General features: G+C 35.4%; 1 protein-coding gene across 1 annotated transcript in view; it reads right to left on the bottom strand.

The window, feature by feature from the left end:
• The window catches only part of LOC104072970 (transformation/transcription domain-associated protein-like), a gene marked incomplete at its 5' end in the record, with an annotated part of 34,251 nt that extends 19,082 nt beyond the window's left edge, over nucleotides 1-15,169 (bottom strand). The window contains 7 exon segments of the mRNA XM_009572597.1: nucleotides 1,636-1,726; nucleotides 4,226-4,390; nucleotides 5,546-5,747; nucleotides 8,527-8,627; nucleotides 9,370-9,635; nucleotides 9,895-10,090; nucleotides 14,978-15,169. Coding sequence (XP_009570892.1) covers nucleotides 1,636-1,726; nucleotides 4,226-4,390; nucleotides 5,546-5,747; nucleotides 8,527-8,627; nucleotides 9,370-9,635; nucleotides 9,895-10,090; nucleotides 14,978-15,169 — 1,213 coding nt within the window.
• Nucleotides 15,170-20,595: the final 5,426 nt, after the last annotated feature.

Here is a 20,595-nt window from a genome sequence, read left to right as displayed (position 1 = left end):
TGGCGTGTGTTGCCCAGAAACTGGAAAATGGAAAAATAAAAAAAAAAAAAAAAAAAAAAAAAAAAAAAATTACCTTTCATAAACTTGATACATGCCTGCATGAAATAAAATTAATTGTTCCAAGAATTTGCTTTAGATTTGCATTAAGTATTAATTACCTACTGAATTTCAGAAAATTTGATTTTTAGAAAGAAAATGGTTTTCTTTTTTTAGAAAGAAAACTCTGTTCCAAATGCTGTTCAATGGTACAGATTTCCCAAACTTAGAGCAATGTAAACACTCTTCAAAAACACACAGGAGGTGCAGCCTTAGCTTTTACACTACCAAACCATGCTCTTGAAGTAACTGACATTGTTCCATATAGGATCAAATTATTTCAATCATGGGGGTTTTGCTCCCCTCCCTTTTGGGGAGATCTCTCACACATAACTGCAGAATAAACATGCTGGTCCCAAAAACAAGAGTGTATCTTTTAGTACAGCTGATCTCTCACATTACAACTACATCAGACAGTGATTAAGCAGAGAGTTTTGCTTTATCAGATGACCCCCCACTACTTCACACAACCCACCAACAGAGCAGTAGTTTGTGGCAGAACCTATAGGAAAATATTTTACTGGTTATCACTAAATGGGCATGTGGCAATACAAAGAATTTGGCACAGAAATCTCTGTTGCTGGATATGAATGTGGTGAAGTATTATGGTATGTGGGCATCTCCTCCTCCTCCAAAGGAGCATCCAAAGAAAAATAAGACATTATTTAATTCGTGCCCTTCAAAATTTTACGCAGAAATTTAGTGAACAGATTCCCAAGGGAAAAGGGCAATTAAATAAACAACACACTTTGTAACAAAGAATACAGAACAGAAGGGAGGGTTCTTCAAGTAGCTCTCCTGGGATTCCCAGGAGATTATATGAGACAAAAGAACATTTAAATTTTGTGGAATCATTTGACGTAACAATTCTAAATAGGATTTGTTCTTGGGAAAAAAGGTGTTGTACAAGTTGCTTACTGTTCTCCCCAACGCCCAAACATTTCTTCAAAGCTAAAATTGATTTTGTGTAAACTTAGATGCTCATTTTACTGGAAAATTCAGCATAAGAAGTTATTATGGGGACATTAAAGTACAGATTATTCAAAGAAAGCAGTTGACCTCACTTGAGTTACATGAACTCACGTTTTTTTAAGTTATTTTTAAAAGTTTGACTCATTTGAAAAGAAATTGAATGTTACGTGGTTCACGCTTCCAATCAAAATTAAACTAGAACATCTTAGAAAACTATGACACTTCTGTATTTGTAATCCAAGAATTTTCTACCTCTCCACCAATTTTTAAAGATAAAAATCCAGTAAAGAACATGTTATTCTCAATAATTAAGGTGACATGAGAATGAAGGAGTTTAACTCTTCTTGGTGAATATTTTATTTAAGAAAATTCAAGACAGCTCAAGCTGTAGATTTAACTTTACAGAAACAAATTAATGAAAGAAAAGTTTATCATGAATTATTTTTCTTAGCCTTGATAAGTTGGTATGTCTTCTAGAGAAACTATTTTCCCGGTAAAATCAGGTGAAACTCAAAATAATAACTAAGTTACAAAGAGCGGAAACAATTTCATCATTTTCAAGCTCACCACTTTTGTAGCGCTCTCGTTGTTCTATCTTCAAGGTCAAATAGAGGGTCCTGATAGGGAAGTAGACAGCTTGGGGATAGACTCTTCCCACCTATTTAGAGATACACATATATATATATTTCTCCGCTAAGGAAAACTCACTATACGTCAGATCAACACATACAGATACTCTTTGTAAACGAGTGCAATTCAGTAAACTAGGAAATTAAAGCTTCTTTCAGTAACAGAAACACAAAGAGGATGAAACGGTAACTCCCTACACACGCTGTTAAGGCATCACCTAATTACGGCTTCCAGATCATATTGCCTAATAAACCTGAAAACAGCATAATGCCAGAGTACCAGCTGGGCCAGTTCAAAGATCTTACTCACATATATAATGGAAGAAAAACAGACATAATGACAGCAGTTAGTCTTTAAATTAGGCCACAACTCCCAGCGAGCCCCATGATACTTTATAAAAAGGCCCATTAGAGAGTAACTTTACTCCACCTAATTGTGGCACTTAATGTATGGGGATACTGATTTCACCCAAAAATAAAAAAGATTTTATTGCTTCCATTAAAAAAAAAAAAAGCTAAAGAGATATTAACATTCAGCATCCCCTTTAAAATCTGTAAATCTCAGTACCTATTAAAGGAAAGAAACGATGTGTCTAAGTACTACCCACGATAGAGCACATCTTAAGACATGATTAGAGGCTTCTCCAGCCACAATTTTACTAAATCATGGATTCTCCCTCCATCCAAAAGGGTATGGTAAGTGGTAGAAATTTTGCAATGGCATTTAACTGTTCAGTAATATGATATTCATGGCATGCTTCATGCTGTAATTCAAGAGTAAATTATTTGAAGAGAATTGTAAGGTTTAGGTTCTAGTACTTCTGCAAACTTAAGAGTTTTAAATTAGGAACACAGAAAATTTGGTATTTTTTTATTTTATATTCCTTCTATGGACCTGAAGTTTAAAGGCAAGAAGTTTAAAGGCAAGATAAACAAAAACATCTGCGATATTTATGACCCTAAGCTCCAAACACAGTAGGACTTCCAAGTAGGCACTCACTTCTGAAAATTGTATACAGATCTCAACAAATAAAAAATGTCTACAACTCATTGAAGTAAGTTTTTTCTGACAGCAGCCAGAAGACAGCTGAGCAGACTGGTGTTGCAAGACAATACCAAGCCATATTCAAGAGAAATTTTGCCTTAACTACTTTGCTTTCTTCAGCTGTTTAGGTACATGGTCTCTTCAAAGTTTCATTTTAATTTTATGGAGAGAAAGGGAAGGAAACATATGTATACATTTGCACACACACACTTATCTAGATTTATGTACACAAGTATCAATGCACACGCAAACACACATGGACATACTGTCTCTCTGCAAAAACACACATTCTCAGAGGTTTGAAAGAGCAAAGGTAAGGGATAGTATAAAAGGAGCAGGGTATCATAGAATCATAGAATATCCTGAGCTGGAAGGGACCCACACGGATCATCAAGTCCATATCTCAAAAATCAGAAGTGGAGGGAAGGAAAGAAGAAGAATACTGTGAGGAGTTCAGCCCAACAGCTGTCCTTTGCCGGTTTTCAGGAAACAGTGGCGCACTGCAGACAGAAGTGGCCTGGGGTACACGCTAATGAGAGAGCTTCGTATGTCCACCTGCACGTTAACAGGACTTCACAATTGTTTTACATTAACCTGAATGAACAAACATCAAAATGCTTCCAGGTTGTGTGCATGCTAAAACAGAGCTGAAGTTAGACCACAGAGTTATCATCTCTGAAAACATGATGTTTGAACCCTGTTCGCACTAAGCCGAAACAAAACAGTATCTAAAAACACATTAACAGAAAAAAGTCACTTATTCTCCCTTAGTCTACAGACATGCTTAAACCAACTTTATACTGAAATATAGATATATGTTCTATTCTTAGGTTCTGCTTCAGAGCAGACAGCAATAGGCAGTAAAATCTTAAAATCCCAAAGCAAGATTAACCAAAACTCATATCCGTCAGGTACAAATCCAGGAAGACAGTTTCTTCATTTAACTCCCTAACCCTTATCCTTATTCATCTAATCATTTGTCATGCTAAACTTCAAGTGAAAATTTACAAAGCCCCAGTAAAGATTTCTGGTGGTGACAGACAGAGCCTTGTTTTTTAAAAATCAAGCCTAATAAAACCCAAAGCACTAATGAAATATTTTGCCCTTTATTCACTAAAGCTAACAATTCTTTATCCCTACTCCTAGGGAGGGATTACAGGCATTTAACTATATATTTCTAAACACGTTCTACAATGTTCACAAAAATGTAATAAATAGAATTCCAGAGGGAAAGCTATAATGCCTTATGCACATATGGCATACAATTTCACTGGATTTAATCTCATTAAGTAACACTCACTTTGAAATTTAAAATATTCTACTTATAGAGAGAAATTAGCATTTTTTAACTCATCAACAGTTGCAAACAATGGCATTTTTAAAGCTTAGCATTTTCTTAATTGGCTTTGAAAAATATTTGTATCTCATCTTGAAAACAAGGATTACAGACAATAAAGAATTAGTGATCATCTTCTGTACCTACCTGACTAATGAGGTTCAGAAGGAGTTTGCCCTCTGAGCCAACCAGGCATGTCAACAGCTGTGGAATCCAGGCCAACCACTGAATGGGTGGGACACCAATACAGTACTTGTCTACGGCATCTGCTAACGTGTTCTTATCATCGTCAAAACTCAGTAGCCAAAGAACCTAAAAGAGAATTTCAACAGGACATCTCAGGGCTTAAATTCAAGACACGTCAATTATATGATGGAGAAAAAAACCCCACAGATACTTTATTAATATGATAGAGGAGTCTTTGTAAGTGTCAAAGCCTCCTCGGACACAAGAACTTACATTCATTATGCCTGGCCAATGTCATTTTTTCCCTTAGAAATAATATTTAAAGGATGTAAAAAATAAATGTATTGCTATGAAACAAGCAATACATTTGCTATGAAACAAGACAGAAAAAAGCCAATGAACATGACTGCATTCCACAAATTCTTTGGGTTTTTGGTTGGGGGAGTGGGTGGAAAATGAGGCATGTTTATAGAACCTAAAATATGCTATTCGGATAAATTAACTTGGAAGTGAGAGCTTGAGTATTTCTTTGGGTGTTTTTAATCAGTTTAACTGTCCACCCCTAATGACACTTTTTCTACAATTTAATTTAAATGAAGATATATTAAGCACTGACTAAAAATCACCAACAGTTATGCAACCAGACAGTGAGAATAATAAACTTCAGAGGGCTATGGAGGCCATCTTGAATCTAAAAAAAATTTTCTGTGTTTGTTTCGTGTTCAAAATAGATTATCTTCCACAGTCCGCTATCTTTTTTTACATTTTCTTCATAAGAGAGATTAAAGTAGATATCCCCAAACTGAGAAATACATAACACAAAGAACTTTGGCTGAAGTTGTTGAATTAGAGTAAAAATTTACAGAAAAAGCCTATTTAGAATAAAATGCAATACTGAGGTAAAAGTTAATATGAGTTATCCATAGTAATGATAAACAGACATCAAATTACATTACTTTTTAAAGCACCAAAGGATGCCTTTCTGCAGGTATTTCACCATGTTATATATTAGAAATGCTGAATGTGATTTGTTCCCTTTCTCCCACAAAGAGGTTCCACACCCTAAAAAAAACAACCGAGATATCCCAGTGAAGTAGAAATACCCGTGATGAGTTACATGCAATGACCCAACAGCAACCGTATGCAGATTTTCAGTCTAAATTAAAGCTTTCCACCAGTAACTGATATTTCTCTAATTGCACAAATTTGGGCATTGAACATTATCCCAGCCTTTTTTGAAGGGGTGGAACTCCAATTCTTTTTCAAACATCTAGATCTTACCTTTGCTAAGTATTTTCTTGATTTGCTCTCATTCTGATGACGACATGCATGCAGGTAGCAAGTAATAGCAGACACACCCAGGTGAAGCTGACGTTCTTTCACAAAGATATTCTCCAAGTAATCACCCCACATTGCCCATGCTTTCACTAGCACATCATGCATTTGCACAGCTGCAGAAAAAGCTTTGTTTGCTTCTTCAGACCTGCATTGTGACAAGTAAGAATATTAGTTTTATACTAACAAGAAGTTACTAAATTATGTAAGAGTCAGATTTCTGATAGGATACTCAATTACTTTCTTAATACTCAATGATATTTTTCCATTAAGTTCTCTAATAAGGTCTCTTATGACCGTTTTGTCTTAGCTTTCCTTAAAGTTCAGCACCTATGAAAGTAAATGCTTCACAATTGAAACAATTATCTAGGTGTCTAAGATCTCCAAATACTCCCTGAAAAAAAACTAAAAACTTCCAGTGCACTGCAATTGCAACCCAAGCAATGATACTGGGAGAAAGAAGAATGAATGATAACACAAGAAAAGCAGAAGCAAATGCATTAAAAAGTGCTTCTCTGCTGAGCAAAAAAGGAAGTAAGAAAAAGCAACATTGGGAAAATGTTATATTAGCTGTCTTTTGGAGGACTACATCTTACTTAAATGTTCTCGCACCCAGGTCATAAAAAAATTTATAATCAATGTTATCTGTTCAATGTTCCTCATCCCCACAGCTTTAAAAGTCTATTTTTCAACAGGAAAAGTGAAGGAATATGAAGGTTAATCACACAGTTCTTAGTAACCAAAAGATTATTTGTTTGATACTTCTGAAGTCTTCTCTAGGTTTCCTCAAGTGTTCTAGTTCAAGATTTGGCATGATTCATCCCAATATATATACAGCCCTTGAATCTATGTAACTTTTCACACATAAAGATAAAGGATGAGAAAACTCACATACACATTACTGAAATTAAGACACTTTTAATGCATTCCAAGATTCCTTATTAATAGAAAGTGTTCCACTTCTCCCTTGCAGAATAAGCATTGAAATAAATAGTACCAAAGTAACATAATGCTTGTTTGACTAATTTTTTAAAATTAACTGTAAAGTTTTTTTAAATAAAAATATTAGCTTGGAGGATTACAGCGATAAATTAAAATGACGAGCTATTGAGGCAAAACAATAAAAAGGAAAGCAACTTTGTCTTTCAAAGTATATATTAGTTTCTATGGCACACAAATATGTTACTTCCTTTCAGAGGCTTTCTGCATGAGGTTTTGAAGTGAACTACCACAGCAGCAACCTGATAGATGACTTTGTATCACTACTTCCCCTTTACAAAAAGAGGACTTTTCAGTCGGTTTTCTTTTCTCCTTCTCTACAATCTATCATTCTTGACACCTGAGACGACTTTTTAAAAATGGTTTCTATCACCTTGCTCAGCAAATGGGCAGCACAGGGAGATGCAAGAGCAGAGGTGACCTTTAACTTCCAGTTTAGTTGACACACAGGTAATCAGTAGTCACACATCTCGGGTTCAACACTGCCATTGTTCCTAACTGTAACCTTCCTAAATTCCTGACCTCAGCTGCAGTGCTAAAAAAAATGCCTGTATGTTTTTTGGCAAAATTAAGAAACTGTAAGTATATCAGAACCATGTTTTAAACAGAAACCTTTATCCATTCTATCCTAAAAGAATGAACAGAGACAGTTTAGCTACCTTTTACTTTATCTGCATGAATTTAAAAAATTTAAAAATAAAAAAAAAAAAACGATGGGGGGAGGTACACTTCCTTCTCTCTACACCTCAATTGAAACTAAGCTCACTTATGGCCATAAAAAAGCCCACTGCACTTTCCATCAAAGTAATTACATTCTGCCTATTTAAAATTCTCTCTTGTATCCACAGAAGAAGACATTCATCATTTCCTGACTTAAATTGCTATGTGAGGTTGCAGTGTACAGCTTAAAACCTGATGGATTTCATTCTGTAAATGTCCACAATGTAGTGGTAAAGGAATTATTCCACCCAGATGAAACACGTAGCAATACTGCCATTAAATGCCATGCATACTAAAAGTTGTTGAAATCTGAAGGTTTTTTTGGCATCACCGAACAAAATTTGACTGCTGAGATATTTGTTTATTGAATTAAAGAGAGATCTTCCTCCAAATAGTAAGATGCCTGTCAGCATAAAGCAAAAATATTACAAAAGTAGTTGTGCGAAAGCAAGGCTTGCACCTAGGTGTTTAGGTGTATGCAAGACGTCTCCAACGCCCACCACATTAGTTTTTTCAATTCAATTATCTGAAATGAGTGTTGCATTTCCATATTGCACGGTACACCAGATCTGTCTAAGCACGTGAACTATGCCACAACACATTTTGCTATGCCTTGACCAACTGCAGCTATTAATATACAATGAACAATGAAACAGAAATGAAAGAAACAGAGAGGCTAATTTTGTTTAAGTAACTGTAAGCTTATAGACTGAACTTTTTCTTTCCTTGGTTTTATATGTGATATTTACATTAACAACATAATTAAAGCAACCTCCTTTTCTCAACTACCCTAAGACATCAATTAGACATCAGTTTGTCTAAGTACTCACAGAACTGGGGTGGGGGGGGGTTTTTTTTGGGGGCGGGTGGGGGGAGGGGAGGAGACTGTATCTTAAGCTACAAAGCTTTGGACAAACCTATTCTCCCTGCCTCTTCTCATCTCACCCCTTGAACTTTTAAAAAAAGAATTGGTGCAATGTTTGCCTTAACTAGTTCTTTCCTACAATACTTAGAAATATGACCAACCATTACATCTTCAAACTGCAAAGGTACTCTCACATATACTTTTACTTTCTTATATTGTTGTGACAAATTTTAGGCTGGTATAAACATATGGAACAACTTTGCTGCTCAAATACTGTGTTGAAATACTTCAGCTGCATTTTTCTCAGATATGTGCTAGTGCCTCTTCCAGCCAACATACTTACTTGTTAATCTGTGCCAAGAACATTCCCTTCAATGCATAAAACTCAGCAGTCATCTCCTTGGTGAAGTACTTCAGATTGGTTGATTCAATAACTTCAAGACCCTGTTAAATAAGCCTTAGTGAGAAAAGTCTTCTAAAATGGAAAGTTTTATTAAAATGAAAGTGCCATAAAAAAAACAGCCAACATATTCTCTTGAAATTTAAATAGCATGAGTTTCCAGTATTAATTTTCATTTTAGAAAATCTGGGCCAACAACAATTTTAAGTTTCCACTAGCCTATGCAAAACTATTATAGACAACATTCATCAGATCATGGGTTATCTTTTCCACTTTGTTTTTTTATGTTATATTATTATTATTTATATTGTGTTATATTACATTATTATTATAAGGTCCCAGTTTGCTGACCCTATGTCAGTGGGGTTTTTTTTTCTTTCGTTTTAACACATACGATTTCACTTCAGGATGCCAGCATCCATCATTCATGAGTCAGACATTCAAAACTGACTTATAGTTTGTTAGTCTTGCAATACTTTTGTTTCTTAATAATATAATTTTCAAACTCCCTTCCATTTATCTATCTTGTAAGATTTCAAAAAACATATTTCCACTTTACTTTTATTTTGCTAATTTTTAATATATTCACGGAATTCAGTTCAAAGAAGACAATGACTGCCTTTGACTAACAGCATTACCTAAAAAAACACTCTATGCACGGTATAACATGGCCAACAAAATGCAGACCCTGTTCTGTATACAGGCAGTTTGTTTAAATCAATGTATCTGATAGCCCTTGTAATCCTCCAAGTTCCAACAACAACTTCAGAGATAAAGCTACTGTACCTGCATACATTCATTTTTGCCCATGACTCCAGCCAGCTGAAGATAACATTTAACTTGCTGGCGAATCTTCTGAAAGCAGTCCACAATGGGCACAGTTGGAATTGTATGAATGCGACTCAGTATATCCAGAGCTACGTTGACCAGCCCTTGTTTTCGAGCTATCTTTCCATATTGGATAATTGCCGATGCAGAAGCATGAACTCCCAACATAGCGTTATTGGAACTAGGATCATGCTGAGAACTATTTTCATATGCAGTTACAATGGCTAGAAACAAAACATGAAATGTTTGTCATTATAAATGAAATTACATATACAGCAATTTCTTAACAGAATACATATGAAATGATGACTTAAGATAATAAAACACTTAAAAGGAAATTGGACAAAAACAAACACTTTTTAAAATCAACAACATTCCTGTATGTTTAAATGAATAAAAACAAAAAACACCATAACTTATTTTAAAAAAATGTGTTGTCTGGAAAATTACATGATGAATGCATGCTGGACCAGGCAGTTTTACCCTGGTAATGATGTTGTCTCCACATGAAAATGCTGCTCCAGTGGGATAAATCATCTGACACAATAGGTAACCTGTTCCTCCAAGTCTTTACAACAGTCTTCATATCATGTAAGCTGTTGTTCCTCCCCAGATTAGTTGGCTGCAATCCTGCGTTTATTTGGGCTGCTTCTTGAAGTTCAATTATTTGCTGTGCTGCCTAGAAAATATTAAACAATATAAATTATCATAAAGGATAGTACAATAAGCTGGCCAATTTCACTGTTAGAAAAAGATCTCTATGAATGATGCCACCTTTAAATAATCAAGTAAAGATGAAACTATTTATGCTGTTTTAGAGAGCTGTCTATTAGTTGCATAAATGACCTTTAACCTATCTAATCATTAATAAAATAGCAAAAAAAAAAAACCATGAGATTGATTCAATACTTTAGTCATTGACTGAAATGTTGAATTCATCCACTGAATCACCAGCACAGAATTTATACCAATGGGTCACTACAGGTATCAAGCAGTTTATTTCATGCACGCCTTATTCTGACAAAACCTAAATGCCCTAACATTATTTGGTTGCAAACAGACATTACTGATCTGTACTTAATGTGTTCTTCCTATAATACTATGGGTTTGCTTGCTAGTTTAACTTTGGTCAACTATGACATGTCTTTCCTTTATAGTATTAAGACAAAAATTCCCTTATCCTTTCTTTTATTTTGAACTGCAAATGCTTTCACAAATTATCCCTCAAATGATAGTGTCTTGCTTTTAGGAAGCATTTTTTCCTTTTTTTTCTTTAACAAAAAAACCAAACCAAAACAAAACACACCCACAAAAACACAAACACCAAAGGAAAGATAGTTTACTAGAATCTACACTCTCTCTTCACCCGCATCCTTCTCCCCACACACATCTGAACACAAGTGAGAATTACACTCTAGCATACAAGTTTGGACTTACTACATCAACCCTAATTGTAGAAAAGCGCAAGTAAATATATATACAGTATATACAGTGTGCTAAATACAAGGATGAAGTAAGAATACTGACCTTAAACAAAACTTTTAACAGAACTTTTAATAATTAAAACCCAAAACTTTTAACAGAACTTAGTAGTATAAATTCCCTGGTCATGATCTGACTTCTTAATAGAAACTTGAATGTACAGAAATACTATCTACGTGCTCCTGAAGGTGTTGCTTTAAGATATTCTGCAAAGACCTTAGCTTTGAGAAGTTACTTAAGTTAAGGATGGTTTTTCACTGACATCTATCTGCAAATTAATGAGAGGAACAAACAGAAGATGGCAGTAGTGTCCAACCTACTAAAGGCAGCAGACATTTAAAACTTCAACAACCTGAAGAAAAGGCCCAGAAACTTTAATGGAATTTAATTACCTATAGTACAATAAAACCAACATAGTATTCTCTAAGCTACCTCTTGGCAGATAACAGTTGTATTCATTGTTAATCAACCAAATAACAACTATTTAAAAAAAAAAAGGCAGTCCAAATTTACAGAGTGAAATCTCTTGAAACAAAATAAATTAAACAAAGTAATATTTTCCTAGAATCATCTCAGTATCAGCTCTCACAATAGCTTAACCTTCATCCTACACCCATTCATCACATAAATTTAATTTTCTCACAGGTATTTAATCACATACTATCTGATATTAAAAAAAAGTAATTACTGCAGTGCAAATTCATGGCTGCATTCGTACCTCTGTCAGTCATTGACTAATTTATCACTTCTTCATGAGGGATATATATGTATTAGATTATTTTAAAAGCTTGTTTTAATTGACATCCGAAAGCATTTAAATACTTTATTTAGCAATACTAATCCTTTCATGCTGCAGATACTGCCAGTCTTAGGGGAGGAAAAATGAAGTATCAGTGAAAACTTAGCAGGAAGGAATTAATTTCATCAAGAAGCCTTCTAGTTGTATTGTATCAGCTCAAAAAAATGAAACATTGTACCTATTTACATGGCAACTTCCTCTCAATATGGAGAAAACTTCCGTATTTATTCACTTTATTTGATGCATCAACTCATACTAAAGAACGGAGGTATGGGCTGCTGTGTAAGCTCTACCCACAACTACAGTCATTTTAGTAGAGGTACCTTAGATCAGGCAGATCTGGTTGCTTATGAATCACACCGGGCATGACAACACAGTCATGCCGATGTTACACAGAATTACAGAAGCCACTATATCAAACAACTCAGAAAGCAAGATCATCTGCATTTCTACAGGTAAGGTTCATTCACAGCTCTCTGAGCAATGGTCCATCAAGAAATGCATCGCTATTATGAAACTTCCGATTGTGTTGCACTGAGATATATTCCAGAATTTCTCCCCTGGAGATGAAAGGTTCCCTCAACAGTAACAAGAGCTAATCTTCGTCAGGTGCATGTTTATCAGGATACCTAAACAGGGACACAGTCAGCCTAAATGAAAAATGAATAGCATGTTTTGTCCAGATCACATACTGTGTCAGTGTTGACATTCCATATATTTCCAAAGGAAACAGAAGTCCATTTTTGTTATGGTGAAATATGTGTAAAAGTTGCAAAGGACACAAGCCATGCATTTTTCACCATGTAATACATGTTATTTCATCTCATGTAATAATTAAACTGCATATTCTGTATTATCAGAGTTGTGCCAGCTGCTTCACAAAAATATTTCTGGGGGTCTGAAAAAAAATGGTCTCAAGTTCTTACAAGCTCTTCCTGACAGGACAAGAAACAAGTACTTTTCCCTAATTTTCTAAGTGCACCATTTGCTAGTAACATGTATGCCAAAGAGAAAAACTAAAAGCACAGGATTTAAACACATCTTGTCTTGAAATTGAATTGTCAATGTTGCAAAATAAAAGATTTCTCACAAGCAAAAATAAAAAGGTACTTTGTGTACAGCGTCTTAAAACCAGTTTACGTTTAAATAAATGCTGGAAAACAGTACATTCTTTGCCTTGTAATATTTAATGATCTGAGTGCAAAAATATGGCGTACTTAAATAAGCACAAAGAACCTATTTAGCAAGGATGAAAGAAAAGTAATCTTTTACTTTCCTTATTCCGAGCACACTCCTTTCGAGAAACAGAAAATAGCATGCCCCCTTTTGAGAGCAAAATGCTTTTATGATTCAGAAGCAGCCAGTGAGCTCTACCTTCTCCTAGAAATGGATAACAGAGTTAAGAAAAAAGTACATAAATAGAAAAATGGCACAAAAAATGTTAGCTTTGCCCATCCTGTGTATGCACTGGGTTATCCAGTTGGAAAGTTACTCATCCTTTAAAAGTCAAGGATTCAAGCATGCATGCAAGAGTTTATTCGAACATCAGTGCTGTTGTGCAATATACTGCAGTAATTTTACAGGACAGTTTGAAATTCAAGTCACAAACTTCTTCCCCTGTTTTAAATGCTCTTGACAAAGAATTAAGCTACTTAAGATTAGATAATACTCAACTTTTGGAAGGGTTCTTTTATTTGTTTTCGGGGGAGGTGCTGGGGGTTTTGTTTATTTGTTTTTAAAGTTCTTGTAACCCCAAATTCATTAGCTGTCCCTCATTTTATTCTGGACAAGACAGCTCACTCCTTCATTGCCAGAATTCTGCCCCTACTTTAGGAGCAAGCTTCTCTCAAAACTTTATGCTCGCTTTGTCCATTTTTGTCCAGAAAGCATACAGATCTCTTTCAGATCACAAACTAGTGAGGCCATAGGGCTCCATCCACTTCTGATTCAAGCAGTCCATTCCTTCTCAGTTCAGCAAAAGGCCATTGACAGAGGTTACCACTGACTCAAACCTTCCAGCTGACCTATTCACACGAGTGCTCCATAACAGACTGGAATTAAAATGAACCGATTAGTTGGAAGCAGTAACCTTTTCAATCAGCATAGCTAAACTTGGATGATGTCCACCCACACATAGATAAGGAGCATTACTGAAATATGGCCTTCCACTCAGACCAAAGAAATTTTCTTTCCTGTAGCTGGCATCAGATTAGATGAAGGGAGCAGAGATCACTCTTCCCAACCCACAACATCTCTCAGCCTGTGAAGCAATGTGATTCAACATAGGAATTCCTTTTACAACATTACTACAAGACTTTAACGCTATGTTGAACAGAACTTGCCAAGTGAGCTAGCTGGACAACTAATAAAGCTGAAGACCAACGCATGAAGCTTTGAGGTATACACGTTAGTTTATCTAATAGAATCCACTTCCCTCTTCAGCAGAACGTGTATACAATTAACTACCTGTCCAATGAGAAATATCATATACTTAAAGACTAGATTCCTTCTTACTTCCTTTCCCTGATGCAAATCAGGACATTTAGCAATATCATATAGAAATGACAAAGAAAAGGTAAGGCTCACATTGGCCAGAACCTACAGTATTTTTCCTAAAGGTAGTAGTGCTCACCTGAAAAGTCCTTCACTAACAACAGACTTTTACAGTTTTTGGTTCATTAACCTTGATGCTTAAGCCATGGGGATGTTCAGAACTTGCTCAGCCTGTTCAGAACACTACTCCTCAAAGAAACACCAGCATTTCTAAATACACTTTTCCCTTACAGTTAGCTCAGACTTAAAAAAAAAAAAAAATTAAACTCAAAAAAAATATAGGAGTACGTTACACAGTTGACAAAATTCCATGCCGCATTTATGGGGTTTAACTGAAAAGAACACTTAGGAGGTTATTTCAACACTTCTGCAAATAACACAATACAATAATATACCCACCCAAAATGGACCTCACTTTAAAACCCACTGAATGTTCAAGACCTCCAAGTTCTGCAGTGCATTATGCATTAGCCTACAAAAAAAGTTGAACCATCTGATCAATTTTTAAATATCTACCTGTGTATGCCACAAACAGAATGGATTCAGGTAAACTATAAAAACTTTAAAAGGAATCCAAATCAAAATGCACATTCTGCAACTTTTAACAAAAAAATACCATTACGAAAAACCAATCAGTACTATAGAGTAAAATATTTTATGCTTACAGTTACTAAAAGTCCTGAAAGCTGCTACTGGAAAATAACTGGCAATAAAAAAACTTTTCATTCTTACCTGAAGAAGGGGAGTATGAACATGCGAGACTACGTGAGGAAGCCTTCGCCATTCTCGAATAGCTAAACTACTCGCCATCTCTACCAGACGCTCAATGAAGTTAAGCTGTTGCTCTTCCGGATGGCAGATTGCTAAGTATCCTCTGTACATATTCACTTTCCATGCCATCTCTTTTGGACAACTCAACTCCACCTGGTAATGAAATGGAAAAAAATTCTAGTAAAGATTATTCATACTTAAATGCAGATTTTTTTTAAATTATTTTTTAAAAGTCTTCTTAAGCAAACAGTCCTAGTTTTTATAAAAAATAGCTCAATTTCTAAAAATATCAGACTAAAATATCAAAATTTCTGTCATTAGAGGAGTTTCAGCTCTCAAAGTTATTGGCAAGGGCAGGCTAGCAAATAAATTGCAAATTCAGCACAAGAATAGAAGTGCCTGCATACAACCTGCTGTTAGGGTATTTTTACACTGACAACTGTAGTGTGGCTGAGAGACTGCTGAGCAAGCTGAAAGCAGTCTTGCAACAGGAGCACGAAGCTCACTGCAAACCATTTCACCCTGTATAAAGAAAAAAGATGCTTCTCAGCAGATAACACATACAACCTCCGAAATGCTTCAGGGGCTCCAGAACAGGTAATGTCAACTTCTCACTTAACAAGATCCCGTCCCTATATGTCAGCATATTATGCCAGCATTATACTTCCTAACTGCCTGCTCTAAGGACATTACTCAGTTTATGAGAATAAACAGTTAAAAAATTGTTAACTGTCATCTACAACTAACCTTCCCATTTATGTCAAAGTAATTTCTGAGTACAAGTGCAAAGTCAGGTCATAGTGCTAAAATAATTTAAAAAATAATTTTAAACCATTTTCTTAAAATCCTGGAACAGTAAAAATATGGCAACTAAAACCAGCAAAGTACTTGAATTGTCTAGCAACTAAATTCTGTGAGTATTTTACAGTAAACTTGCACTTAACCAACGCTCACTAGCTGACGCTGTAGGCCTTAAATCTAGAATTTTTCTACTTCTTTCTCCTGCTTTACATCAAACCCTTTATGGTTTGATATGCAACACAGAAACCCCTCTGCATTATCTTCTTGTTGATATACTGTATCTTAACCGCTACAATTGTTTTTTCTGTTATCCTCAACTAACTTTTACGCCTGAGCCAGCAAAGAGAAACTGCCAGGTAGCAACCTTACACTTACACAGTGAAAATAGTCTCTTTCTTTATTACATTATCTACTGGATCATTAAACACAATGGCAATGTGAGCAAATGGAAATGAGTCTTGGGTCCTATCAAAGCCCACTTGCTATTTTAATAGCTCAACTTCAATAGGTAGATTATTAAAAATGTTTCACACAGATTTACAAAAACTGATACATATTTGCCATCCCTTCTGACCTCTCTTGTGAATCAACCACGGAACTTGATAAAAAACAGCCATGTTAAAGAATATCAATAAAACTGGAGTAGTGAGTATAGCAGCATAGAATCAATTATTCTTTCACATCCTAATATTTATGCAAACGTGTCCTGACACTTTTACAAGAATCTGAGTAGAGTCACAAAAGCTCCATTTATGGCTTTAGCAGCATCTTCTCCTTAGTCGTTTAGTAAATGCCTCATTACTGAAAAAATCTCATTTAATATAACTGCAGCTAAAACATATCAGCAGTTACTCATGGCTGTCACTTCTACTCAACTTGCAAATCTCCAAACCAGAACCTGTCAGACATGATCTATTTCATTCTATTCGAACTCAAGGTTTATAATATACTGTACAATACAGTTCTTATTTTAGGCTTTAAAGGTTTCTCAGATAATATTATTTCTATTATTAGCCACTGAAATTGCATACTTAAATAGGATGCAAAATACCAATTGTTACCTGAATAAAAGAAGTTATTAAAATGTAAATATAACCTATAAGATAATTTTTGTAGCATATGCAATTTGCTACTTACAGATTTGGCTTCACATTGGCTGATAAACGATAAAATCCATCTTTAGAGACACCTATTTAATTTGAACCATCAGTACTACAAATATTGAAAAATTCCATTTCAAATTTTGCAGTGGTTGGACACCCTTAATTTAGGTTCCATCAACAGACAACACTACCTTTAATTAATTAAAAAACTTTCATAGTTTAACCTTTAAAGCAAAACATACTGATTGCATCCACCTGTTTTCCCTTCTGACAAAAGAAAGTGTTACAGAAGAATAAAAATACTAATTTAAAAAAAAGTAATATTCAGTCTGATTTTGAAGAAAGTAAGAGAGACATACAACTCTGCATATTTATCATGGGAGACTAAGTTGTCACAACGAAGCATGCTGTTAGGGTATTTTGTATACAAGAACTTAATTCTGCAAGATATTGGAATTAAAGGATGCTCAGTGTTTTTCATAATCATTTTTTATCTTTTGCAAATATTATGAAACTAGACAGTCAACTGTTAATTTGACATGTAATACTTTTAACTGATAGGTATTGGTTCAAAACTTAAACAGTACTGATGAAACAATAAACCCCAACTAAGTGAGGGACTAATTCTTCTGGCTCTCTCTCTGCAATATGAAAAAACACTGCCTAAGGCTCTGCTCAGAGCTTTGTCAGTAAAATTGTATTTTAAATATGCAATTCACCCCCTTATTCCAAACTCTGGCATCTTTAGCAGAGTAATTCCAGTAACATCACACTAAATAGCAACAGTGCAATGAAGATCAGCAAGCTCCTTCCCACTTGTGACTTAATGCAGTATCCTCACCTTTCAGATTTCGTTTCTACGTCTAGTTTATGTTTCTACATTAACTAATCACAGATGAACAATTCTACCTACCATGAAAAGAAGGTATATTTCCTTAAAACGAAACAAACCAAAACAAAACAACAAAACAAAATCAATCTTCTATAGAACAGTGATACCACATACGAAGTTAAAAAAAAATCCCAGAAAAATCTACCGGTGACTCAATACAGAACTCTGTCATTTGTCCCAAGAACCCCGTGTTGGCTGTGTAGCCTGACATTTTATAGCAACCTCAGGAACAATAACCACCAGCTTATTCACATGGGATGGTCACCTAAGGAAGGTACCTAAATATGGCCATTTTTTTTGCACGTGGAAGAATTCCTCGAAATTTGCTCTCAGATGAAAACGTCTACCTATGTATTTTCTCTTGCACCTTTTCAGAAAGTGAGGGTCATTTTCAGCATGTTTCCCTAGCCATTTAAACTTTATTCACACACACAAAAAAAAATGTTTATGAACACCTGGAAAGAAAAAAGATCTTCCAGATTGAAATCTTTTGAAATGTTATCTTCCATATGTACTTTGTCCCCTGCCTTCAAACTGTTCTGTAACAGCCAAAACTTTACGCAGCATTCATTCATCAAGCACATGGATAGCACAGAATACACAGTCCCATGAGTGAAACCCAGGAAAAGACAAAGGGAAGGTTAAATGTTTTACAAGTGCATGTTGTTCAACAAAATCAATTACAGCAGAAGACAGTAATGAACTCCATAATGAATCAGGAAGGTCAACAGCAGGAAAGTACAAACAATACATATTATCCGTTACCAAATGAAGAAGATGACTACCTCACTTGCCACACACAAGTTCCTTAGTTTCTAACAAAAGAAGCTAAGCATAGTGCTGGTTTCTAAAACAACATGTAACAGGCAGGGCACCTCTATGCTACTTCAGATGAAGAATATGCCCAGAAACGCTGTGGCATCTCAATTCCTAAGTGATACTAAAACTCTACTAGACAAATCAACCTGATCTACTTGGGCCCTGCTCTGAATGCAGCATTGGGCCAGATGACCTCCAGAAGTCCCTTCCAACTCAAACTATTTTATGATTCTGTAAACTTTACATTAAACTATAAATGTATAATCATCAATGCATTAAGCTTCTGAGGAAACCTTGGAACATTAGAAAATTCCAAACTCAAGTTTTCTGATTCCACAGAACACCGAACAAGGAACTTACAGGAAACAACTCCTACTAGGAGTGCTATCTCGAAGCCTCAGCACCCTCTGTCATAAACGTATATATCTAGAAGTCTGTAAAATCATTATGATATTTACTTTTAGCACAAAACTTACCACAAATTGTCACAATTTGAGAGGAAATAAAAATACTTTTAGCTTTATTTCTTTTTTTCAGTAGACTGTAGATTTAAACAGTGTCACTTCACAAAAGCCTAAGCTTTATTGTAAGTGGTCTCGGTATGTTTATTTGTATGCTTTCTACTATAAAGATTATATGTGTTTTGGGAACACATTTGAAAGTCAATCATCTAAAAGCTAAGCATGCCATTGTATTTATGCATTATGATTCTATTTACTTTATAAACCTACTTTTGCAGAATCAAAGTATTTTTTCCCCCAGAAGAACCTATCCCTTACTGTAATCTAGTGACCTTGTTCAAGTCCAATCCCCACCTCTCTCTCTGTGAATCAACCTGTCTCCTGCACAACCAGTCTCACTGACACACCCTGCAACATCTAACTCAATGCCTCCCTCCTCTCTGCTAGTTTTACCAAGTCCTTTATACTTTCTCAAAGGAAATCACTTTCTTCAACCTCTTGCTTCAGTCTATTTACCCAGTTAATCCTGCACTGCTAGTCAAATTTGTACTCCTCCAGCCTCCTTCATCCTCACCTCATACTCTTCTCAGGCTCATTGCCTAAGGTTCATTACCTGGTCTTCTTGTCCCTCACCTCTCATTAGATCTCCACTTTCCAGTCTTGACCACACTGGCTCCAACCTCTGGTGCTCCCAAGGTAGTTTAAAATTATATGTAACGGATACATTGCAAAATCAAATGAGTCTTATTTTAAACGGAACTAAAGCAGACTCAAAGTGAGAATAAAGTTAGAAATCCAGCAGTTAATTCGCAGTAATAAAGTATTAGAGTACTTAAAAAGAAAGCAAAAGAAGACAGATACAGGAAGCAATCCCCAGACAGACAGTACAGAAAAACATTGCTACTGAAAGAACAACAAACCTTCTATTATGCTTCTGCTAAGCATGGCCATAAAATCCAAGAAACGAAAACCAGCACGTGCCAAGTAATCCCACTACATTTCCCACCACATATAAACAACTTCAAATTTGTCACTGTCTTCATTAAAACAATAACTACTGGTATAGTCTCCAGCGTACACCAGCCTCGCCAACCAATCAACACTGAAACTGAGATTTCATGTGTTGCTTTTTCAGGGATTTTTTTAACAAGGATCCTGAAACACAGCCTTACAAATATTCCTCAGATACACTATGGTATTTAACGTAAACCAAATTTAGCTGACAAGTCCCTGACCCTCACATTCTCATACATGTCTTAATCCCCCTTCATGTGCTGTGGAGATGAACAGAATAAATTGTGTTTAGCATTTTTAAGTATGGACAGTAGCCAGTGAGAATGCTTTGGCTTTGCCTTTCAGGTGCTAAAACAAACAAAAACAGAGGCAATGGCCTTTTGCCCTTTTACACCTGGAAGCATAGTTACGTTGCCCACAGACAGGGAGCTGATAATAGATGTATTTTCATACTTTACTCCCTTTCACAAAAGCAATAAAGTAATAAAT

The sequence above is a fragment of the Fulmarus glacialis genome, unplaced genomic scaffold (genome assembly GCF_000690835.1).
Source record: "Fulmarus glacialis isolate BGI_N327 unplaced genomic scaffold, ASM69083v1 scaffold14292, whole genome shotgun sequence".
NCBI classification, from domain to species: domain Eukaryota; kingdom Metazoa; phylum Chordata; class Aves; order Procellariiformes; family Procellariidae; genus Fulmarus; species Fulmarus glacialis.
This window is presented reverse-complemented; position numbering and strand designations above follow the sequence as displayed.